This window comes from Sander lucioperca, chromosome 2 (genome assembly GCF_008315115.2).
Source record: "Sander lucioperca isolate FBNREF2018 chromosome 2, SLUC_FBN_1.2, whole genome shotgun sequence".
In the NCBI taxonomy this organism is placed as follows: domain Eukaryota; kingdom Metazoa; phylum Chordata; class Actinopteri; order Perciformes; family Percidae; genus Sander; species Sander lucioperca.
Window position 1 is genome coordinate 9,366,512 of NC_050174.1, and position 21,580 is coordinate 9,388,091.

A 21,580-nucleotide genomic window follows, 5' to 3' on the forward strand; every position below is an offset into this window, starting at 1 on the left:
GAGAGAAAGATGACTTTTGACCTAAAGTATTTGCCATCCATCTATCCATTGGTCCTTCAACCCATTCCTCTGGTGACCACACCCTTTTTTCTCTGCTCTAAATGCAGCCATCGTTGTGTGTTCCAGTCGGTCTCTGCCATTCCTTCTAACCAGTCTTCCTTCCCTCTTTTATCCCCCAGCCCCACTTTGCCTCCTTACCAAGGTTGGGATAAGTGTGATTGGTTTTGTATGTACTCATTGTGAAGAATTTGAGGGCGTTCAGATGGTAGTGATCGGGGTTGTTTTGTGAGAGGGTAAGCATCTTAGCGTGCTGTAGAGCCTGGCCAAAGAAACCACACAGCTCCACCAACAGCGCTGCAGTGCCTCTCTGCCTGGGATTTTGTTTTTCATCCATCACTTTTAGTTTTTTTTTGCCCTCTTTTTTTAACATATTTCTCGATCTCTTTCTCTCCTCATCTTGTGTTGATATCCTTTTATCTGCAGTCTGAAAGGGATTTGTATTTCTTTAGTCTACTCTTAGTGGTGTGGTTGTTTCTGTTTTCGGTTCATTGGAATTGTAAAAACCGATGCGTGCTGAAGATTTGAAGCCTTGGATGTTTCTGTTGGATCATACAATCAACTTGTTGTGGTCAAATATAGAGAACTGTTTCTAAAGTCTAAATCAATCCCTAATTCAAAGTAGCAGGTCTAGTGGCTTTCATCACACTTCTGATTGAATCCTTGCCAAGCATTCAGTTTATTAATCATGAGACAGCTAAATGCTGTGTGGCATCATCGTAAAATATGTCTGCCTCAACTCAACTTTTTTTGCTTTTGAATGATTTTTGATTATTTATTATATTTGTTGAGAGAAAACATCCCTCTGGTTTGAGAGCCACTCTTGTAACATTATGACTACAGTATGAATCTTGTGTTCGCTCCCTTTGGACCTTCATTATAACTGCTTTTTTTTCACAAACGAGAATCAGCTGAGTTTATTAGTCTAGTTTTATCAGTGTATGATGAGGCCCCTTCTGAAAAATGCTTGTAAAACACCAAGGCCCTCTGTAACAAAGAGTGTTCATTTCTAAAGTTGCTCATATGCTGTCCATACATTCTCACTTACTGGAATGCCTTTTCTCCACTCATGTGTTTCAAATGATGTTACGCCAACAGAGTCATCCTATATTCCAGTAACTAATTAGCTTTGATGTTATGGATCTTGGGGTTTGGGCAGATTGCATTAAAGTCTTGTCCACTGTTATAGATATACACATAAAGTGACAATAATCTGCTGCACATTGTGTTGCTTGCCCTTCCACAGAAAGTGCTGTGTCAGCTTGCTACAGAAGAAGACGATGCTGCAGCGCAGGCATTAATGAACCAAATGGGTGTACCACCTAAAGAGTATCATCTCAAAGTTCTGAGAAAGGTATTAGCACTTTATTTCTGTTTGCCTAATTCTTGCCTGCACTGATACATACTGTATGTAATTATGTCGACATATATGCATATATACATAAGTTTTCCTCTTTCCTGCATTTCAGATGGTGGAACTGCTGCAGAAAAACATTGGGAAGAGCTGCCGTTCTTTGGGCGACATAAATCAGAGGTACAGTAAAGATGAAATTAGGGCTGCAACCATAGACTGTTATTTTTACAGTCTTTGGCTGCAACTAACGGTTAAATTCATAATTAAACCACCTGCTGATTGTTTTTTTTTATCGATCTAGGGTGATGTCTTCATATGTCTTGTCTGGCCGAACTACAGACCATACCCCAAAGTTACTCCATTTACAATGCTATACAGCAGAGAGAAAAAAGCAAATCCTCACATTTAAAAAGCTGGACACTGAGAGTTTTAGACTTTTAGGTTTGAAACATACCCATATTATATAAAACAGTGTCTGATTAAGAAACTACCTACCACAATAGATAAAGTTTACATTATAAACATTTTAGTTGGCATGCAGAGTGGTACGTAATGTTGTCAGCATACATACACACACGGATAGTACATTTTGCTGGAAAGGATCAAAGCATACAAATCTTTAGGACTCCAGGAGATTAATTCTTATCTTTGTAGGCCATAAGAAGTTCCAGATCATACAGATTGTGTCTATATGACTCTCTGCAGGTGTTCATGTGACAACATTCTGGCCACATCAGAGGCTTGTGTCCCCCTGGTCACTTATCCCGAGGCTGCTCCTCTCATTGGTGCACTGCTGCAGCAGCCAATGACTTGTGTCAGGGCAGCACTTAGTGAAGACTTCCTGGATGCTCTGAGCTCTGCCTATTCCAGGTAGGGGAACACACAGGTGTGCGCACACACACACACACACACACACACACACACACACACACACACACACACACACACACACACACACACACACACACACACACACACACACACACACTGGAGCTGGAATATTTCAGATGTGATGATAACGTCAGTGCTGTTTTTTTTTCAGCCAATGCTTGTCTTTGGAGGAGCAGGCAGTAGTGTCTCTGTGGTATCACAATCTGTCCAGTCTGGAAAAAGCAGTGCTCAGTCTGCTGGAGTGTGTTCTCACCAAAACAGGGTCTATACCACAGATGCTAAAGGAGCAACTGGCACAGTCACTGCTGGTAGGTATATTTTTTGTTTTGAGGAATCACAACTTTAAAGAAAAATAGTCATGTACTTCTGTGATGATCTGATTTGCCAATATGTGTTCTGCCCATGTTTAAACAACAGCTGAACACTGAATTGATACCTCATTCGTTTAGGGCTGCACTTAATAGTTATTTTCATTATCAATTCATTTGCTGATTTTCTTGATTAATTGTATGAAATGAAAAATTTTAAATAATCACAGTCCCTCAGAGCCCTTCAGATTGCTTGTTTTGTCCAACCAACAGTCCAAAACCCCAAAGATATTTAGTTTACAATGAGATAAAACACAAAACGAGTAAATCTCCACATTTGAGAAACTGGAACCTCTGATATTAGGCATTTTTGCTTGGGAAAAATGAGGATGAATTAATGACATTAAAATAGTTGCAGATTTATTTTCTGTCGATTGACTAATCAATGAATCGACTCATCACTTCACTTCTAGTTTAGTTTATTGGTGAAATGTCTTATTTTGTTTTAAACCAGCTTTTTATAAGTGAAGTCTAGGCAAGTGCACAGTGGAACCCTTCATTTAAATCTAATTTATTTGACCTTATTCACCTCCATCAAACAACTACTTTGACAGCATAATTACGGGCAGGAATAAGTCCCTGAGGGCCAAGCCAAAAGGCCAAAGTATACTGTACTGTATTTAGAGAGCTGAAATTGTGATCTGATCTGAAGCATCTTAATCTATATGAAAAATATCTAACATCCACTTGTGATACGGTTGAGTAACTAATGATGGTCTTGTTTTATCTTAACAGTTAAGAGTTGGAGAGAAATGTGTACTGTGGTATTTTCTGCTATTTCTGCTGCATGAATTGGCAGCATTGACATTGTTGATAAATTGGTGACATACTGCTGTTGTTAAATGTTGGTTTGTTATGTACATAGTTTGACTTATCTGCCCTGAATTATAAAGTATTGCATCAGAAATCACTGCTCACTCCATATGTTTCGAGCTCCACTTTGAACTTTTTTGTAAACTGTGAAACCAAACAGTTTGAAAATAAGGCCTGCTCATTTATTATGAGTTGTAATGTTTTCATATGCATAGTTCTTGGAATCATTCCATCGCTTTTTTTGGTGGATCTTTATTGACTGTTTTTGCCTGGCTAACTCGCACCATTTGGCTTTGCTTTGCATGCATCTCACATCATTTGGCTAGCTCTAAACTGCATCTCACATCATTTGGCTTGTGCTGCACAGCCTTTACTGTGCTGGGTAAGTACTGAACTCTCTGTCACTTGAGTCTTTGGCCGCTCCTCACTTCATATAACTTAAGATCATGCCCAGTTCAAAAGTCAGAAGTGACTTTTGATTTATATGTTGTTATGACTAGCTGTTGAAGATGATGTCCTCATTACTACAATGCAATCAGAAAATACCAGCAGTGTTTTGTGTTTTTTTCACAAGGCCACCAAGGCCTGCTTGTTAGCCCACAATAATTTAGAACATGCGTGCGTGCATGTGCACGTGTTTGTGTAAGCGAGAGACCGAGAGGCAATCGTTGCCTGTTTACTTCTCTGTCCTGTCTTGTATCTACAGTATTTGTTTACCATCTCATCCATCTCTGATTGACCTCTGTTTTTGTCACCTTGCTAGTTCACACGCACATGTCTGGATGTAAACCCTCACACACACATGCCTGCAGCCGCTATTCTTTGTTTATGATATTGCATCTGGTATAGCGTGTGTGTCGTTAAGAGGGTGGGAGGCATATGTCTAGGTTTCACTTGGCCTTTAGGTTGTTTGGATGTCAGATGTGCGTTTCACATGTGTGTCTGTGTACACGCTAGTGTCCGTTAAAACGAGAGGCGTGTGAGGTGACTGGCTTGTATCTCCTCTCGCCTCCCTTTCACTCACTTGTTTAAACTGCAATCAAAAATGGGAAACATGAAATTAGGCTCACATTCCTCGTTTTAGCTTGTCCCACTGCTCTGTGATCCAGTGAAAGACACAGGCCCAATAACAATAAACACTCACTTCCTGGGCCTTACTGCCAAAAACAGGATGTTTGTTGTGTGCTGTAATTTACCCTCCTTGAAGTGTTAGTGTATGGAGGAGGACGCTCAAAAAACCCATCTGTTTTCACTAGGGGGAACCATGACAGTTTGCACACATGCATGCTGGCATGCAACCCACATATGCAGAATCACACTGACACACATAAACCGTATGCCAATGTAGAGCGGATACCCACAAAACAGTTACGTGTACAGCACGTTTTGTTTGATTAATGCTGCTTTCTGGCCTGAGAGGACAAAATAGAAACAGACATGTCAAAACTCAGGATGAAAGGACTTCATTTGTACATTGGAACTTTGTAATGGCACCATATAAACACTGGGTGGAGCTGTTGGTTCTTGTTGACCTCACTAACACTGTAATTGGTCTGGTACTCTGGCACTTTCAATTTTTCAGTTATCTGTTTTTCCTGGACTAGATTACTGGAGTAAAAATCTCTCTTAAAGCTCTTAAACGTCTCTTTATAGGACCAGGTTGTGGGTTATTGGTACATATTTGGACTTAAAGTAATTGTAATATACTGTTTTCTACATTTTTAACTACTGACACAGATGGCTGTGAGTGAGTCAAATATCAATATCACAACCTATCTCGCCTGGAAAAGAAAGGAAGCTATGTGAGATTGCTGTTCTACAGTTAATCGTTTAACACTATAGTTTTCATCCAGGCTTGTCACAAAGCTCAGGGACCTGGGATTTAACACATCATCATTTAGCACATCTGCGCATGTGGATCCTTGACTTCCTGACAGGCAGACCCCAGGGGGTGAGTGTGGACGGACAACCATCTTCCACCTTCATCCTTAAAACCGGAGCACCCCAGGGCTGTGTTTTAAGTCTCCTGCTGTACTCCCTGTACACACACGACTGTGTAACCACTTTTGACTCCAACACCATCATCAAGTTTGCTAATGTGGGTGGGCCTGATCACAGACAACAATGAAAAGGCCCACCTGAAATACAGTATCTCACAAAAGTGAGTACACCCCTCACATTTTAGTAAATATTTCATTATATCTTTTAATGAGACAACACTGAAGAAATTACACTTTGCTACAATGTAAAGTATTAAATGTACAGCTTGTATAACAGTGTAAATGTGCTGTCCCTTCAAAATAACTCAACACACAGCCATTAATGTATAAACCGCTGGCAACAAAAGTGAGTACACCCCTATGTTAAATTCCCATAGAGGCAGGCAGATTTTTATTTTGAAAGGCCAGTTATTTCATGGATCCAGGATACTATGCATCCTGATAAAGTTCCCTTGGCCTTTGGAATTAAAATAGCCCCACATCATCACATACCCTTCACCATTCCTAGAGATTGGCATGGGGTACTTTCCATAAAATCATCTCTCAATGCAAATCAAACCAGCTATTAGGCTAACCGACATAAAACCATGACGTGTGTTGAGTAATTTTGAGGGGACAGCACATTTACACTGTTATACAAGCTGTACACTTAATACTTTACATTGTAGCAAAGTGTAATTTCTTCAGTGTTGTCCCATTAAAAGATATAATGAAATATTTACTAAAATGTGAGGGGTGTACTCACTTTTGTGAGATACTGTAAGTAGAGGACCTGGTCTGTTGGTGTCATGACAGCAACCTACTCATGAATGTCAGCAAGACTAAAGAGATGATGGGGAAGGAACTGCGCCCCCCTTGATATCAACAGGTCCTCGGTGTAGCACAGAACAGGGCCACAAGGCCCTTCAGAAAGTGGTTCGTTCGGCTGAACACCTAATAGGTGTAGCCCTAGTCTGACTGACGGATATTTACACCAGGCGCTGCAAGAAAAGACTAGGAGAATCATTAAATATCAAAACCACCTGGGTAACGGCCTTTTCTCCCTGTTGAGGTTGGGTAGAAGGAACAGGATACACCAGGCCAACACTGAGAGGCTCAGGAGGAGCTTCTACCCTCAGGACACTAGGATCCTAAATAAGGACACTGCCTAAGACTGTGCCCCCCACACACACAAGTTGAAGGATCTGATGGGATTACATTTCACTGTAATTGTTCCTCATACGATTTCATATGACAAATACAATTGATTGTTTGATAAATAGAAAGCTTGCTCATAACTGATTCTGGTGCTTCTTTTATCTCTCTACTTCTGTATTACACTGCAGGATTAAAGCCTGTAAAGTAGACTACATATGCTCCTCCTATAGTGAAGTGTATGTCCCTATATAAGAGTGTTGAGGGGTGAGAGGGAGAATAATTAGGGACTAGAAGATATGTAAACATGTAGAGAGAGGCAGACATGAACAGTACAGCTGTTAAATGTTTGCGCTGGGGCGTTTTAGAATGTGTTAAATTTAAAACACATGATGAGGGTGCATTAGGCACAGAGTAAGTGTGTGTGTGTGTGTGTGTGTGTGTGTTTGTGTGGGTGTGTGTGAAGGAAGAACTAACAGAGTGGTAAACTGAGTGGTTAATGGGGAGAGTGTGAGAACAGGAAGGAACTCTGGCTTAATGGAGGCTTGTAGACAATGCAACAGTGACACCCAGTGGTCTGTTCTTGAATTGAGTTATAATGTAATGGATAGGTTTCATCATATGCTTGTTTCTATACTTTTATACTTATTGTAAGCTTAGGATTTTAATATCTATGAAGCAACACGGTTTTACAGAGTTTATGAATTGTGTTTTTGTTTGTTTCAGCCTAAAGCCTGTGCTCAGCACTGCACCATATTCTTGGTTGTAAACGACATCTTCAGGTGAGAGCTGGTGTGTCATTTTGAGAGTGAGTTGTTGCTCAAGTGTGTGAGTTTTATGTTTCAGTTGATGTAACATGTTTTGGCCTGCTGAAGTGTGTAGCTCTGTATCTTTGTTGGCAAATGATGTGGATGTGTTTCAACAGAGTACACCATAGTTGTTTTTGTGCCCAAAAGGTCCATCCTTAAGCAAGCTGAAGGGAACGAGTCTGTTAAGTATATTATCCAAACCTTTACCAACTGTTTCCTCCAGGAAGTGGCACTGCTGCAGCATCAGGTAGGCCTCTACTTCTCAAGATTCTAATGTCTTAAATATTTGTTTTGTTTTTTAGGGATGGAATGATTATTTTTTATTAATCTTCCTCTTTTTTCAGATTAAGTGATTAATCTTTTGGTTCATAACATATGATAAAATAGTGAATAATGACCTGTCCAAAACCCAAAAGAAAGAAGAGCAGCAAATCTTCACATTTGAAAAGCTGGAAAAAGTTAATATTTGTATTGAAAAATAAACCATAGATTATCAGAATTGTCAGCGATACATTTAATGTAAATTGACTACTCTAGTTTTTTGGGTGTTATGAGTTCAGGGTACTTTTCAGGTGATAAAATCAAAAATATTTAAGTCGACTGTGGTTACAAACAGCCAATGGTTTTCATCAAGATGCTGCAGTTTTAATGATACTGCTGATAACTTTGGTGATCAAGGAATTCAAACATATTCTGCTTTAGTACTCAGTGCCGAAGAAGAAGAATGCCTTTCTTTATCCCGCGAGGGGAAAATCACAATTAAGACGAGAACTTCACCTACTGTAGCAAGGTTTACAACCGATGTCTAATTATTCTTATCCAGCATCTTTGCTGGAAATAAAGGGATGGTTACTTTTGTACCGCACGCTTAGATGCACACACAGGGCAATGAACAATTACCTTCCCTCTGCAGGCAAAATCACTTCACACTTGATGAATCCTCCACATCATTATCACTCGATCTCCGGTTGGAAGCTCGCTGCTAACACTACACACCACGGTTCACTCCTCTGCCTCGTAGACGATAATTCCAAATCACTTTTAAATCATCAATTTGCGGGTATTAACTTTGTGCAAATAAAACACCTGAAATGTGTGGAAACCACTTTGAGCTGTTATACTGATGTGTCATGATGTACTTTTCAACTCTTGCTTAAACTCTCAGCCCCTGTAGATTATCTCAACTAAACATCAGTCTGATGTTGTACAGTATAGGACACCTTCATCAACACATCCTGTGTGACTGTAGGGAATTATCTGGATCTTGCATGATAAAATATTTGTGTTGCGTGGGTGTACATTGCCTGCTACACCATTTTTTTAATATAGCTTTACTCCTTTTCATCTCTGTTAGTCAGTAGATGGCAGTGCTACAGTATATTTACATTTGACTCCATTCCGATGGCTGTAGTCACACTGCACTAAACGCTACCTATTACACGCTACATTACATATTAGCACCTACTGTATCACTGTTACACAGACTCCCATTCAAGGTGTCATTTTTCAGGCTTTCAGAGCACAGTGATGAATGAGTTCAAGGTAAATATAGTTCACATTTATGAAGCTCAGGAAAATTTGTGCATTGTGTGGTTTCAGACAAGTGTATCCTTGAAGGCCTTTTTCCCACAGTCACCTCAGAGTCTGCTGGTTCCTCTCTTGACCCGGCTGTCAGGTCAGTGTGTACACACACATCCATGTATGTGTGTGTCTGGATATTTCCCTTTGACGCAATGCACAAAAGCTTGTATTGTGAGGAAAGGGATATTCACGTATTCTTTAACTGTGTGTCAACAGAGTTTTGCTGCTGCAGAGTGAATGGGCTATTGTGTGTCTTGTTCTTGCAAATCAATTATAGTTAGTTAACAACTTTAAGTGTTGTAAGTCAAATATAAAAGTTGACATACTGTGGAACATGAGTTATGCTTGGTGTTGTTACTTATATGAAATATATACAGAAGTTTAATTAGTTGCCTGTTTTGTACAAGCTATATTTAATGTGAATAACTGAAACCATTGATCGTCTTACACAAACACACTAATGCAGAATCTATATGATCTATACAGCATATGTATTACCAGTGTTTATGTGTGGGAATCTTTACTGTTGAACAGATGCACAGTAGGTGAGTGCAGGGGCACAGTGAGGTAGTGGTTATCAGTGTGTGCCCAGACTGGCCTGTAGGCAGGAATGATTTACATGAATGGAGCCATTTAGGGACACACTGGAGCCCAGCCAGAACTCCCAAGTTAATTATTTGTGTGTGTGTGTGTGTGTGTGTGTGTGTGTGTGTGTGTGGTGAAGAGCAATTTTTCACCTGTGACTGAATGGAAATGGTTGAGGTTTTATCATGATTTGTGCTTCCTCTGAAAAAGTCATAAATTAAGACTTGGATGCATGGCATTTCTAAAGAGGCTCTATGCAGTTTGGGCCATTTCTTCGCTGTTTTCTTGCTTTTTGCTCACAGGTTTCTCTATAGAGCTCCTGTCTGACTCCTCGCTCGGTCAGTCTGCCGTTTCATCTTTCTCTGTTCCTCCGACAATGCTTTCCTAGCTTTCTGCTTCTTTTTAGCTGGCTCAGCCATGACGATAGTGTGAAAAACTCCATCGCTACCTTGTTAGCCGGTTCCTGAATGGGCGTATGTGTGCAGTGCCGTGAAGCAATTCGTTACATCGCGAGACCTGATATCATGCGATACTTCCTGACGCTGAGGCTGGCGGATCGCCGTTTTTCCGCTCACAGGTGCTAGGGGGAAGTGAGACGACCACCATTCAACTCTAAAAAAAAGTCATATAACCATTCCAATGATTCCGAAGCTGTTTAGTTAAGGTAAATTAAGCTAAAAAAAACTGCATAGTTCCCCTTTAAACATAGCCTGGGGGAATACCTGAATCAAGGTATCAATCATTTTAAATATTTCAATAGTTTGTTAACCTGTAGTGTCAGTTAGGTTGGGTTTTAGTACATTTGGTCTGTTGTATGGAAGTTATTTTTGACAGAACAATGTGCCATGTGACAAACACCACTCTGGCCCTTTAAGCACTAAAACATAATAGCTGGAAAACAGGAAGAAGTTATTGCAACTACTAACACTAGTTGATCCAGTTCTGCTTGGGAAATACTTGTGTCAGATATTTGGAAAGTTGTGGCTTGTGTTACCCTCTGGACAGCAGTAACTTCACTTTCTGAGTATGTCTTTAATTTGGAAGTATTCTGCATCGTAACCATAGACTGTATAAAACATTGTAACACAAGACTAGTTAGACATTTCGGGAAATATGCTTCTTGGCTTTCTAGTTAGATGAAATGATTGATACCACTCTCATATCTGTACAGCAAATATGAAGCTACCACCAGCAGCTGCTTAGCTTAGCATAAAGACTGAAAAAAGGAGGAAACAGCTAGCCTGGTTCTGTCCAAAGGTAACACATTCTGCCTACCAGCACTTTTATAGCTCACTCAGTAGCATGTTCTATCTCGTAAGCTAACATGCTCCTAGCTGTAGCTTCATATTTGCCATACTGAGAGTGTTATCAATCTTCTTATCTAACTCATTATTTCCCATAGTGTTGAACTGTTCCTTTAACATTGACTAAATCACTGGCTTTGAATTTTGAGAATGCTAATTGATTGTAAAAAAAGTACATATATGTGCTACAAGTAATCATTATATCTGTATATCTGAATCTGTTGTTGCAGAGATGCCTCAGGAAGTTTGGAGACATCACCTGAACTGGCTCAGTGGCTCATTACAGAGACTGACAGAGGAGGAAGAGGATGGAGACGGAGACAGCAGCAGTAGCACCAGGTTAGTGAGTGAGAAAGGCTCGCAGAGGGAATGTGTTAATGTGTGTCTGCTTCCACCACCCTACTGAATGCCTGTGTGGTGTTCTTTTTTTCCATTAGCTGCAGTTGAGGGGGTGGTTAGTCAGATATTTCCCCCTTGCATTACAGCAGCGAGGTCCTGGTGCACTGCGTGGCTTCTCCAAGCACTTATTAGAGGCCATTAGTTTTGGAAAGAGAGAGCTGTTGAGAAAACAAGTGTTAGCAAGACCAATAAGAGTGAGAGAAGGAATGCAGAAGAACAAGAGAAAGTGGACAGAGGAAAACGTACCACATTAGCATGTAATGGAGAAAAGGAGAGAGTGAGTAGCCTTGGTTGCACGGACTTAGAGAGAAAGAGGATAGGGGATCCAGATAAAAAGCAGTTGATGTCCTAGAGATGGAGACGGCTGACTTGATACCCTCCAGCTGTGGTTTTTAACAGGGCCCATTATCCCCACCACTGCTCTATTCTGGAGCTCCTTGCAAAATTCCAAAAACATTGTTCTGAGCCAGCGGTGGGAAAGTAGTATGTTGTGTTGCTCCTAGCAAGGATGCAGCTGCCAGGGCTCTGCAGAGGGTTGCTGCTGTTCATATTTGGGAGCCAAAGGGAAAGAGTGGGGATGAGGAAAAGAGGTCTAATGATGGTATTAGGGAAAGGGAAAGTTATAGTCTCGTTGTTGCAGCTGTGTGGCTCTGTTGCAGCTCTCTTGCATACTTGTTTACATTTTACAGTAATCCATGACACTCTCCTCTCTCTGTCTTCCTTTATTATTTTAGGGTTATTATTTTCATTATTGATTATTTTTGCCAATTAATTGTCTTGCCCATAAATTGTCAGAGAATAGTGAAACAATCAGTTTTCCAGAGGCTTTATTTTTTCAATCAAAAGTCCAAACCACAAACATATCGTGTTAGATATCATTTCAGAAAAAGAAAAGGAAAACAATATTTGCATTTGGGAAGCTGGTACCAGAAGGTAGAAGAGGAAACCACTGGGCTCAACCAAAGACAAAAAGGAGAGAGCTGGGGTGCATATAACCACAGTCAGAATCCAAAAAAAAAAAAAAAAACCTTGCACACCCAAATCTATCAGATTTCCCATTTATTTCAGTTATTTTCAGTACTATTAAAGATAATGGACCAGGAAATATTTGCCATTTGTGCTTAAAAGCTTCACATTTCCTGCGTCCTGCCATCCCTCACTTGTTTCTGGCAGGACTGTGTTCCACGGCTTGCAGTGCCGAGTGAATAGAGAGTGAAGTATTATAAATGTAATTTGGCACGGATGGTAAAGAAGTGTTATTAGACTTAACAAAACTTTATATTTTACTTTAGATTTAGGTTGGATTTTGTGGTTTGAGAGATGTTACTTAAGTACTATACAAGCATAAAATTGATCCTCATCACTGTTTTTTTTTTGTTCTGTTATTTTTTTTTAAGTGATGAAATATCACCATGTGGAAAAAGCCAGTCACAGCTGTACTTCAGTGTGATGTCACAACTGGGAACAAATAATACGATTCGGTATCTAATTCTGAATCAAATCTGTGTAACAGCTTTGTCTCTCTTTGATTATCCAATGTTCCTGTCAGTGGGGGCAGGACTAACATTACTGGCAGTCACTCAGAGTTGTGGCTCATTAATAAAACTGTTATGGTGTAAATTATCCCAGACAGCCTGTTATTAAAGGGTTTGTGTGACGCACTGACAACCAAATCGTTTCATCAAAACTTTGGTGAAACAACATCACAGATGTGTTTCAAAGGCCATTTGTCAAAGGGTATTAAAATACCTCCCCACGTCTCTCCTTTATGGCCAAGTTATTATTTGGACAACAACTTGTATGTATGTTATTGGGCTGACCGTTGTCAGTTGTATTTTACAACCGCAGTTTGGGGCAGGGATTGGAGAAGGAGAAAGTTGTACATTTTCACAAACATGCTGAGGCTGGGAAGTACCAGGCCATTTAGGAACTAAATTAGACAACCCAAATCAAAGTGTATAGATATTAAAACCAAATGTGGACCTTGTGACTTTTTTGCTGAAATGCTCTATGGTAAAGAATCAATGTTTAAGCTCAAGATAATTGGTGATTTTTGCTATACATTATTCAATTTGTTTTAATATTGCAGTCCATGCAGCATGTGCTTATATAATTATGTTGTCTGGTGTGCTGTAATGTCATTTTTCCACGTGGTTCCGCCACAGCAGCAGTACAGAAAAGTCTTTCATATTCCATGATGCCTAATGGAAGTGTTTTCTCCTCCTGTCCTGTAGAGGGCACCACAAATTGTTTGAGGCATGGTTCCTGCTGGTTCAGTGTGGCCACTGGGTGCAGGTGGCCGTCCAGCTGTTGGTGACATCTGGGCCTGAGGACCGTGGCCCCCTCCTGTGGCTGCTGACCTTCTACCACCACCCCACCAACAGGGGGCACCACCGAGCACTACAGCTAGTAAGATTTTAAAAAGAGAAATTATTTTAATTGATCTAGTTTTTCTTCATTTAGAAAAATTCCCGTCATTTCCCATCAGCCCCAGCTATACTTTGTGTTTAGTGCTAGTAAACATGGTAAACATACCTGTTAAACATCAACATGTTAGCATTGTCACTGTGAGCGTGTTAGCATGCTGACATTAACATTTCGCTAAAAACACCACTGTGCACAGCCTCACAGAGCCATCATGGTCTTTTTATTTCATAACCATTTAATTTGGAAACCTATTTTAAACCTTTTACTTATTATCTTGTTGCTGCTCTTGCATCGGCAAGACTGCTGTGGCTAAATAGTAAAGAACAACACTGTATTGACGTGCTGAACTTGGTTTGATACGACTGGGGAAGGAAGTAGTGTGGACATGATCTCAGGTAGTCTGTCTATTGAATGTCCAGTATCATAACTCAACAACATACTGAAACTATGTGGAAGGCTTTTATTTGCTCTTGGCAGATGTTGAAAGCCAAAGAACAAATACAGAGAAAGAAGAATAACACATTAAAGAATAAATTATGGATGATCTGAGCGGAAGATAATTAGACAGTGGCGAAGAGAGAGATTCAAAAGAGGGAGGGGGGCCGGGTGAAAAGGGTGATGTAGTATTGATTTCTCAGTGAGTGTCTGGCCAGCTGGCCCGAGTTTCATCTCTCTGTCTCCCGTTTGTCCGCCTCCTCCTATAACTCTGGGAGACTCGCTGTCGTCATTGCCACCTCTCCCATTACGATCTTACGATCAACTTGCATGGGGTTGTCTTTGTTCATCATTTGTGAATTACTAATCTATTGATTTTTATTTGTAGGAAAGATACTTAAAGTGCTCATATTATGCTCATTTTCAGGTTCATAATTGTATTTTGAGGTTATATCAGAGTAGGTTTACATGGTTTAATTTTCAAAAACCACCATCTTTTTGTTGTACTGCACATTGCTGCAACTCCTCTTTTCACCCTGTGTGTTGAGCTCTCTGTTTTAGCTACAGAGTGAGACATCTCATTTCTGTTCAATCTTTGTTGGGAGTTGCACATGCGCAGTAGCTAAGTAAGGACTACTAGCCATTACGTAAGAAGCAGAGTAAGAGGGCGTTAGCATTATAACGTGTTACAAAGTGATGCATGTTCGTCACGGAAGTAAAGGCAGGACTACAATAGAGCTGTTTGGAGTACTTTGTGAACAGTGTTTTCTGTTGGAGATGGTAAGTCCCTTTCGGGTGGACTTTGGGATTTTTCACTTTGTAAACCTATAACATGCACAAAAAGATATATAACACTAAAAGGAAAGGGAAAAAGCCAAAAAACATAATATGAGCACTTTAAAGCAGTGCTGTTTGTGATCTGTAAATAAACATGTTTGCTTACCATAAATGAATGATGTGATCAATGTTTCCAGGTACGTGCCAAAGAAGCATGGCACCACCTGCACTCCCTGTTCTTGGTCTCAGCTCGTCCTCTTCCTGTGGCCCTTCTGCAGTCATTGGTCACTCTTCTATCACCACAACCTCAGCAACCATCTCTGTCTCCATTATTGATCCTCAAGCTCTTAGTCAACTTTGCCGTTTTCTTCCAACAATCGCTGAGCGGATCAACAGAGATTTTACAGACGGTGAGGAGTGTTTTCAGTCATTTCCTAATTAATGTTTCACCCATCCCATGGTTAGACAGTCATGCATGTCATGACTCATTGTACATGTTGTTCTTCTGCAAAATAATTTGTAAATATCTAGAATTATAGAGTGTGCTGTTGAATTTGATATTATAATATATCACAAATAACGAGTCCCTTTTCTTTTTGAAATAATGCCTTTTCAGATACCGTTTTTTAGTTTTTCTGGTAAAGGCCTGTCACAAGCAATATCTTTTTTGTCTTTGTGTTTGAGTCCAGGTGGTGGAGCGGTCTGGTCTAGTTGATGAAGCAGCGTGTGTTCTTTGCTCACTGGAGCTCAGACTAAACGAAGGAAGCTGCTTATCAAGCGACGTTAACAGAGTTCATCTCAGGATCAAAGCACTTCAAGATACACTAACACATATGCATGCAGCACCGAGCCCTACCGAGAACCAAGCGCACACACACTCACATCTAAAACACACACACATACACACACACAATAATGCACAGAACCACACAGCAGTAAGTTCATCCTCGGCTCAGGGTTTTTTCAGGGCACCTATGCAGAATGACAAATAGCCAAGCTCTTGTGTAGATATGCTGTGGCGCAATGACAGGAGTGTGTCAAAACAGCACAGCGAGGACAGATTATGTATAGAGGCTACAATTACACACACACACACACACACACACACACACACACACACACACACACACACACTACAAGGACACTTGAGCAGTGACAGATCACACTGCAAAGAAGCATGCGACGTGTCAGAGTCTTCCCACTCATATAATTGCCTCACAATATAAATCCCTAACGTTACACATACTGACTGAAAGACATTTATGTTTGGAAGACAGGGAAACTAAACACCAGTTATCTTTGTTTAAATACTATTTGTGTTAAAAAAAAGAAGGTTGAAATGTTTATATGAAAAACATTCTGACAGTACTGAGTATACAATAAAATGTAAATAATTAAATGTAATGTCACTCCTTTCTCGATGTACATTTTCTATTGCTTCATTTATCATAAAGATGGAGAATGATTCCCTGCCCTTTTGTGTTTGATCCATAAAGTCTAGATATTTAAAATGGCCACTGGAGCCAGACATTGAGAATACCCTGCTTATGCGTCTACATAATAGACTCTATGACTACTGATTAACTACTGCTGGAGCTGGACAGAAATTTAAACAAATGCATACTGTATATCTACATTTCTTGTGCTATCTAAGCAAAATGGTAACATTTTTGGAATCATGCAGGATGATTGATTTTTGTTTTTGTAATTTGGTACAAGATGTACTTGTAATTTGTGAGCATATTTGTTTTTACACTTTTGAAAGTAAAAAGTGGGCTAAAGATTGGAGCAATTGCTGGAGTTCTACGGAGAGGGCTTTTTTTGTCACAAACACTGCCATACTTATTCACTACATGTTATGAGATCATATCGATACAGATCTCAGTTTAATGATTTAGCATTTACACAATCCTAGCTAAATAATTGTATGTCATTTCCTGTATTATGATAGACTCTGGAGCATGGATGCTACCACTTTGGCACCTCCTTCCATGTTCCAAGACAGAATTGTGACAAGGTGGTCAGTCAAAGTGGATGTCTTTTCCATGACTACTGTCACATTTCTATCAAGACAGGATCAGTGATAAATGGATTTCAAAAGCAAAAGTCAAGAAATGTGACAAAGGATGTGAAAAAGGTGTCTAACTGCGTGTCAATCACTGCTCATGCATATGCCTTCATTCTCCCTTGTGGGGTGGAGGTGCTTAGAAGACCATTGGGCTTTAGCAGAAAGGGGGGGAGGGACTGAGAAGTTGTTGATGTTCAAATTTTTTGGCTAAATCCTGGATCTTCACAATCCTACCTACAGCACATTTAAGAGCAGTTAGATTAATTGTTGGTGTAATGTATTTATGCAAATTAGAAGAGAAGCATATCAAAAGTATTGTGAGCATTGCATTGTGAAAGACAATTACTTCATATGAAAGATAGTCTTTGACACACTGATTAAGTGTGGTGAAAAAGTTACTGTGTAATTATGTGTGTTGTACTTAGTCAATGGAACATGTGATTACATGTTTGAAAAAAACAGCAATTTCGATGATCTGCTTTGAGTTTTGTACTAAGAGTTGTGAGGTTTAACCACCTACTTGCAATAATAGTACCAAAGCAAGTAAAAAAAACCAAATAAACTAATAAGAATGAGGTACAATCTGTTTAGGTTTGCTCCTTCAGTGATGGAATAAGCTTTAAAAAGTCATGCATTTATTTTAATAAAACATTTTATTTTAACATGAACATATAAAAAATCTTCACTTGACATATACAAAGAAAAAAAGTTGGAAAAAAAGTTTGCACAGCAATTAGAAAACCATCATTTACACATAAAGAAATGCCCCGAGAGGTTGTATACTTTCCAGTATGTGAAGTGGAGTAGTTTGTTATGTATAAAAACTTGACTCATCTGAAAGTATTTCCTGTCTAAACTCTTAAGAACCAGATCATGGCTTCAGACTAAACAGACATGAAGTCACACCTACACACACAGAAACGTAAACACAGCTCAGGTTCTTAAACATTGATGGAGGTGCACTGTTATCCCGAATTAGTTGACTTTACTAGATATTTGCGTGGAAACCCGTTGCCTAAAACCGTATACATTTTTACATAAGGTGAAACTTAACAGGTCAAGTTGTATTAACACAGAGCGGTAAGTTGATGCAGTAGATAAATCAAGTTTACATTAGTAGTCATTACTAAAAATCATTAGTAAACATAAATCATTTTTTTCTGGAGTCATGGTGTCTAAAAGAACAGTTCAAATGAACCCGCCCCTCCCATGGAGATACTTAACATCCTTAGTTATCTCTGCTTAATGTGATCCGTGCACTGCATACTTTAGCTGATTAATACAAACAACTAATGTGATTTAGTAATGACTATGTTTTTTTAACAAAACATGAAAGAATAAGTAGTGACCACTAAAAAGTTTAATTACAACTAAATCTGGGTTTACAGTGTGTAGCATCTCTATCAGTGAAATATCTCCCTCTTCCCAGTGTCTATCATTTTAAAACAGGTGACATTATGTCATTTTTCTTTGACCACAGCATGCAATAATGTAGTCAACAACATTTCATCTCACAAGGAACAGCTTGTATTGTTATTGGTTTACACACACCAGTTATTTCTTTAGCCTTGAATGGACAGAACTGCTGTACTCTAAACCTTGCCAATTGGCCTTGGTTGTAAAGTAAGAGCGCAGCCTTCTGGTGTTTACCCTGCTGAGCGATTGTGCAGCATCCCCTCTCTTACAGAAGAGGAGGTGAACCCTCTGGACCCTCATACTCCAAACTCCTGTCATCTCCATCTGTAGTCAACCTGGAAGAGAACGATAAGTTTAGATTAAAGCATTACAGAACATTTGGTAGATGTCTACAGTCCTCCGGCGGAACTGTTTGTGTCTACATGATGTGAAGACAAACACTGAATGCTGTGTGTGTGTTCAGTCTAGACAAATGATCCAGTTTACATGTTAGGCCGAAGACAGAACCCGTCCGATACTGGGTTTTGGATGCGGATGCCAATATTTTTTTGTTTTAAATTCTGATAATAATAGATTGACCAATAGAGTTTTTCATAAGGATCTCTTAAATTATTATTTTTTTTAAAAAGTACTGAGCATGACATTTTACAGTTGAAAAAAAACTTGTAATGCAGACACTATTTCTAACATCTTACTGCAAACATATTTTCTGCCGAAAAAAGTCTATAAATGTTCCATATCCGAGTTCAAAACAGAGATTTTTCAATTTCACAGTCAAATAAAACAGACAAAACCCACAAAATATCACAAATATTTAATGATTATCAAACATGTTGCCAATTATTTTTCTACTAACTAATTAATTAATTGACAAATCGTTTCAGTAATAGATATATCTGCAATAAGCTAATGGCAGCAGATAGTACGGGCCCAACTGATTTCATCAGCCTAGCTCTACAAAGAAGTTCCAAACAGTTTTGTCCTAAAATAATTATAGTTGAAAGTTCACTGAAATGCTTCTTTAAAAGGCATACAATTATGTAAAGTCATCTCTTGAAATATAGTGGAATCCATCAGACGCCAATGCACATGCTGTGTGAAAACTGTGGTACCAACATGGATGAGATCATTTTTCAAATCCTGAAAAGAATTATTGTAAAATAAAATCCACCATAACTTAGTTGTCAAAAGAACAGCGGCTCTCGTGTATAATCTGTTAAAAGTCTGTTGCGACCAGTGCTTGCGTTTGCTTCTGGTTTGGTGGTGAGTGGACTGGAAACCTGTTCCTGCTGAACTGAGCCAGTGGTTGTATAGGACTGATTATCAGCTCAGTAGGCACAGGAAGCCAAACCCGAATCTCTCTTCTCCTTTTTCACAAAGCATACATACTTTTTCCTTTTTTTGTCCGTAATGAAGCAAAAAGTAATTAGTACTCAGACTGCGTGTCAGGCAGTGTTCTGCTTTGCTAAACCCACAAGAAACCACACTACTGTAGGTTCATTTAAACTGTTGAGATGGTTGGATTTCACTAGCTGGTTGACCCGGTAGAAACCTCTCCACCAGCAAGACCACTGCTGGCTGGTAGGAGCTATCCAAAATTATCAGTACATAATTGCCATAAAAAAGGGCTATAAGTCTATTGCAGGAGTCTGATCATAACAATCCAACTATAAATCCATAAAAATCACATTCCATCACCTTCTGTGAGGAACATGCATATATACTGCATCACTTAAAGTTATAGATATAAGATATTGCAAACATATACTTTAAAATAGAATATAATACAACAGCTGTCTAAAATATACTTGACATTAAAGAGACAATCAGTCAAGTTTAGTTGCGTGAAGAGAAGACGGTGTGGGTGGTGCGGGCTCAATAAGTTTATTTTCGGTGTCTTTATACAATGTTGCTTTGTCCTTTGATGTGCGGAGCACCATTTCCCTCCCATTAGAGTGTAATAAATCACCTTTTACATATGGGCTCTGATGGCAATTCCTCTCTTTTACAGGCCTTTGATGGTCATTACTCTTTTAACAGGCCCTAAATATAGGTCTAAAAATGGCAGGCTCCACATGGCCCTCATTTCTAATTCACACATCTGTCCTCGTTTAGTCGCCATTTTGTCGTCGTGAATATAGAGCGCTATAATACCTCCTCACGCCTCATATTCTGACTGCCAAAAAAAGACCGACCAGTTTTAAAATACATTTCCAGCCATCTGTCACGGTTTTGATTAGGGAGTAATCGGTCCAGAGCGGTATAGCTTTGCATTGCAATTAGCTAGTATAACTGTGGACACCAACATTATAGCAAGGGATATACAGTAAGTTACTGTGGGTCAGTTTTTTAAACTTAAAAGTATCAGACATACATGATTTATTCTTTGCATGTAGTCCAGCTGGAGTTATTGAAAGCTTGGATGATGAATGCACTGAGTAGGTATTTGTATTTCAGAGAAACATTTTGTTTGGTAGAAGTGAGACAGACTGATTTATTGATCATTGTGTTGGCAGACGTGGCCATGCTAAATAGAAACTTGCATGATGAACCTGCTCATGTTGTTGAGAAAGTGTGTTAGTTTTTGTGTTTAAAGCTTATCTTGACTAATTTGGGAACCATCACTTAATACACTATGCAACAGTTGAAATAAAGTGTGCGGTGTCACCCAAATTCTCAATTCCTGCTTTTCTTGTCATCAGTAAGTGTTTTACAGGATCACAACCTTTTGTTTCTCTAAAACCAAAACAATAGAAGCTCATATATCATGCAGTAAATCTACTGTAGAAACACTTGTCCAAATAAAGTGAAACTGACAACCCTAATATAAATATAAATGATGGAAAGGTTGTAAATTGTTGCAAGATCTCCAGAAGATTCCCATCCTTTGACGTCTCAGTCTTGTTTTCCTTCACAGTGTGAAAATATGTTCCGTGAGAATGCTTTATGGATCTCTGTATCTTGGCTTCCTCAGGCTGAGATTAGATCAGAAATCAATACACTTTAGCCAGGGATACACACACGGCACTTTTCACCGCCAAAGTGAATTAAAGTTGAAAACCTGCAATTTAAGTACTTAAAGGATTATTGTGAGCACAGATTTGCTGAAAGGCCCGTTAACGTTTTTTTTAAGGAGTTACCCTGCAATAACTAAATTAAACT

At 39.3% G+C, this 21,580-nt stretch overlaps 2 protein-coding genes across 8 annotated transcripts in view; one reads left to right on the plus strand and one right to left on the minus strand.

Moving 5' to 3' along the window:
• Positions 1–16,722, plus strand: part of fancc (FA complementation group C) — a 34,270-nt gene extending 17,548 nt beyond the window's left edge. For all 3 annotated transcript variants that reach the window (XM_035991911.1, XM_031305792.2, XM_031305791.2), the window contains 11 exons: positions 1,304–1,411; positions 1,527–1,591; positions 2,117–2,281; positions 2,454–2,610; positions 7,344–7,399; positions 7,574–7,673; positions 9,026–9,101; positions 11,127–11,235; positions 13,530–13,704; positions 15,132–15,344; positions 15,624–16,722. In XM_035991911.1, coding sequence (XP_035847804.1) covers positions 1,304–1,411; positions 1,527–1,591; positions 2,117–2,281; positions 2,454–2,610; positions 7,344–7,399; positions 7,574–7,673; positions 9,026–9,101; positions 11,127–11,235; positions 13,530–13,704; positions 15,132–15,344; positions 15,624–15,926 — 1,527 coding nt within the window. In that variant the 3' untranslated portion in view covers positions 15,927–16,722. The remainder of the gene's footprint in view (positions 1–1,303; positions 1,412–1,526; positions 1,592–2,116; positions 2,282–2,453; positions 2,611–7,343; positions 7,400–7,573; positions 7,674–9,025; positions 9,102–11,126; positions 11,236–13,529; positions 13,705–15,131; positions 15,345–15,623) is intronic.
• Positions 16,723–18,162: 1,440 nt separating this feature from the next.
• LOC116054052 (aminopeptidase O (putative)) overlaps positions 18,163–21,580 on the minus strand; it is a 73,681-nt gene continuing 70,263 nt past the window's right edge. For all 5 annotated transcript variants that reach the window (XM_031305353.1, XM_035991913.1, XM_031305355.2 and 2 more), the window contains one exon: positions 18,163–18,753. Coding sequence is in view for 1 of the 5 variants with exons in the window: in XM_035991913.1 (XP_035847806.1) it covers positions 18,733–18,753 (21 nt within the window). In the remaining 4 variants the exon portion in view is untranslated. The remainder of the gene's footprint in view (positions 18,754–21,580) is intronic.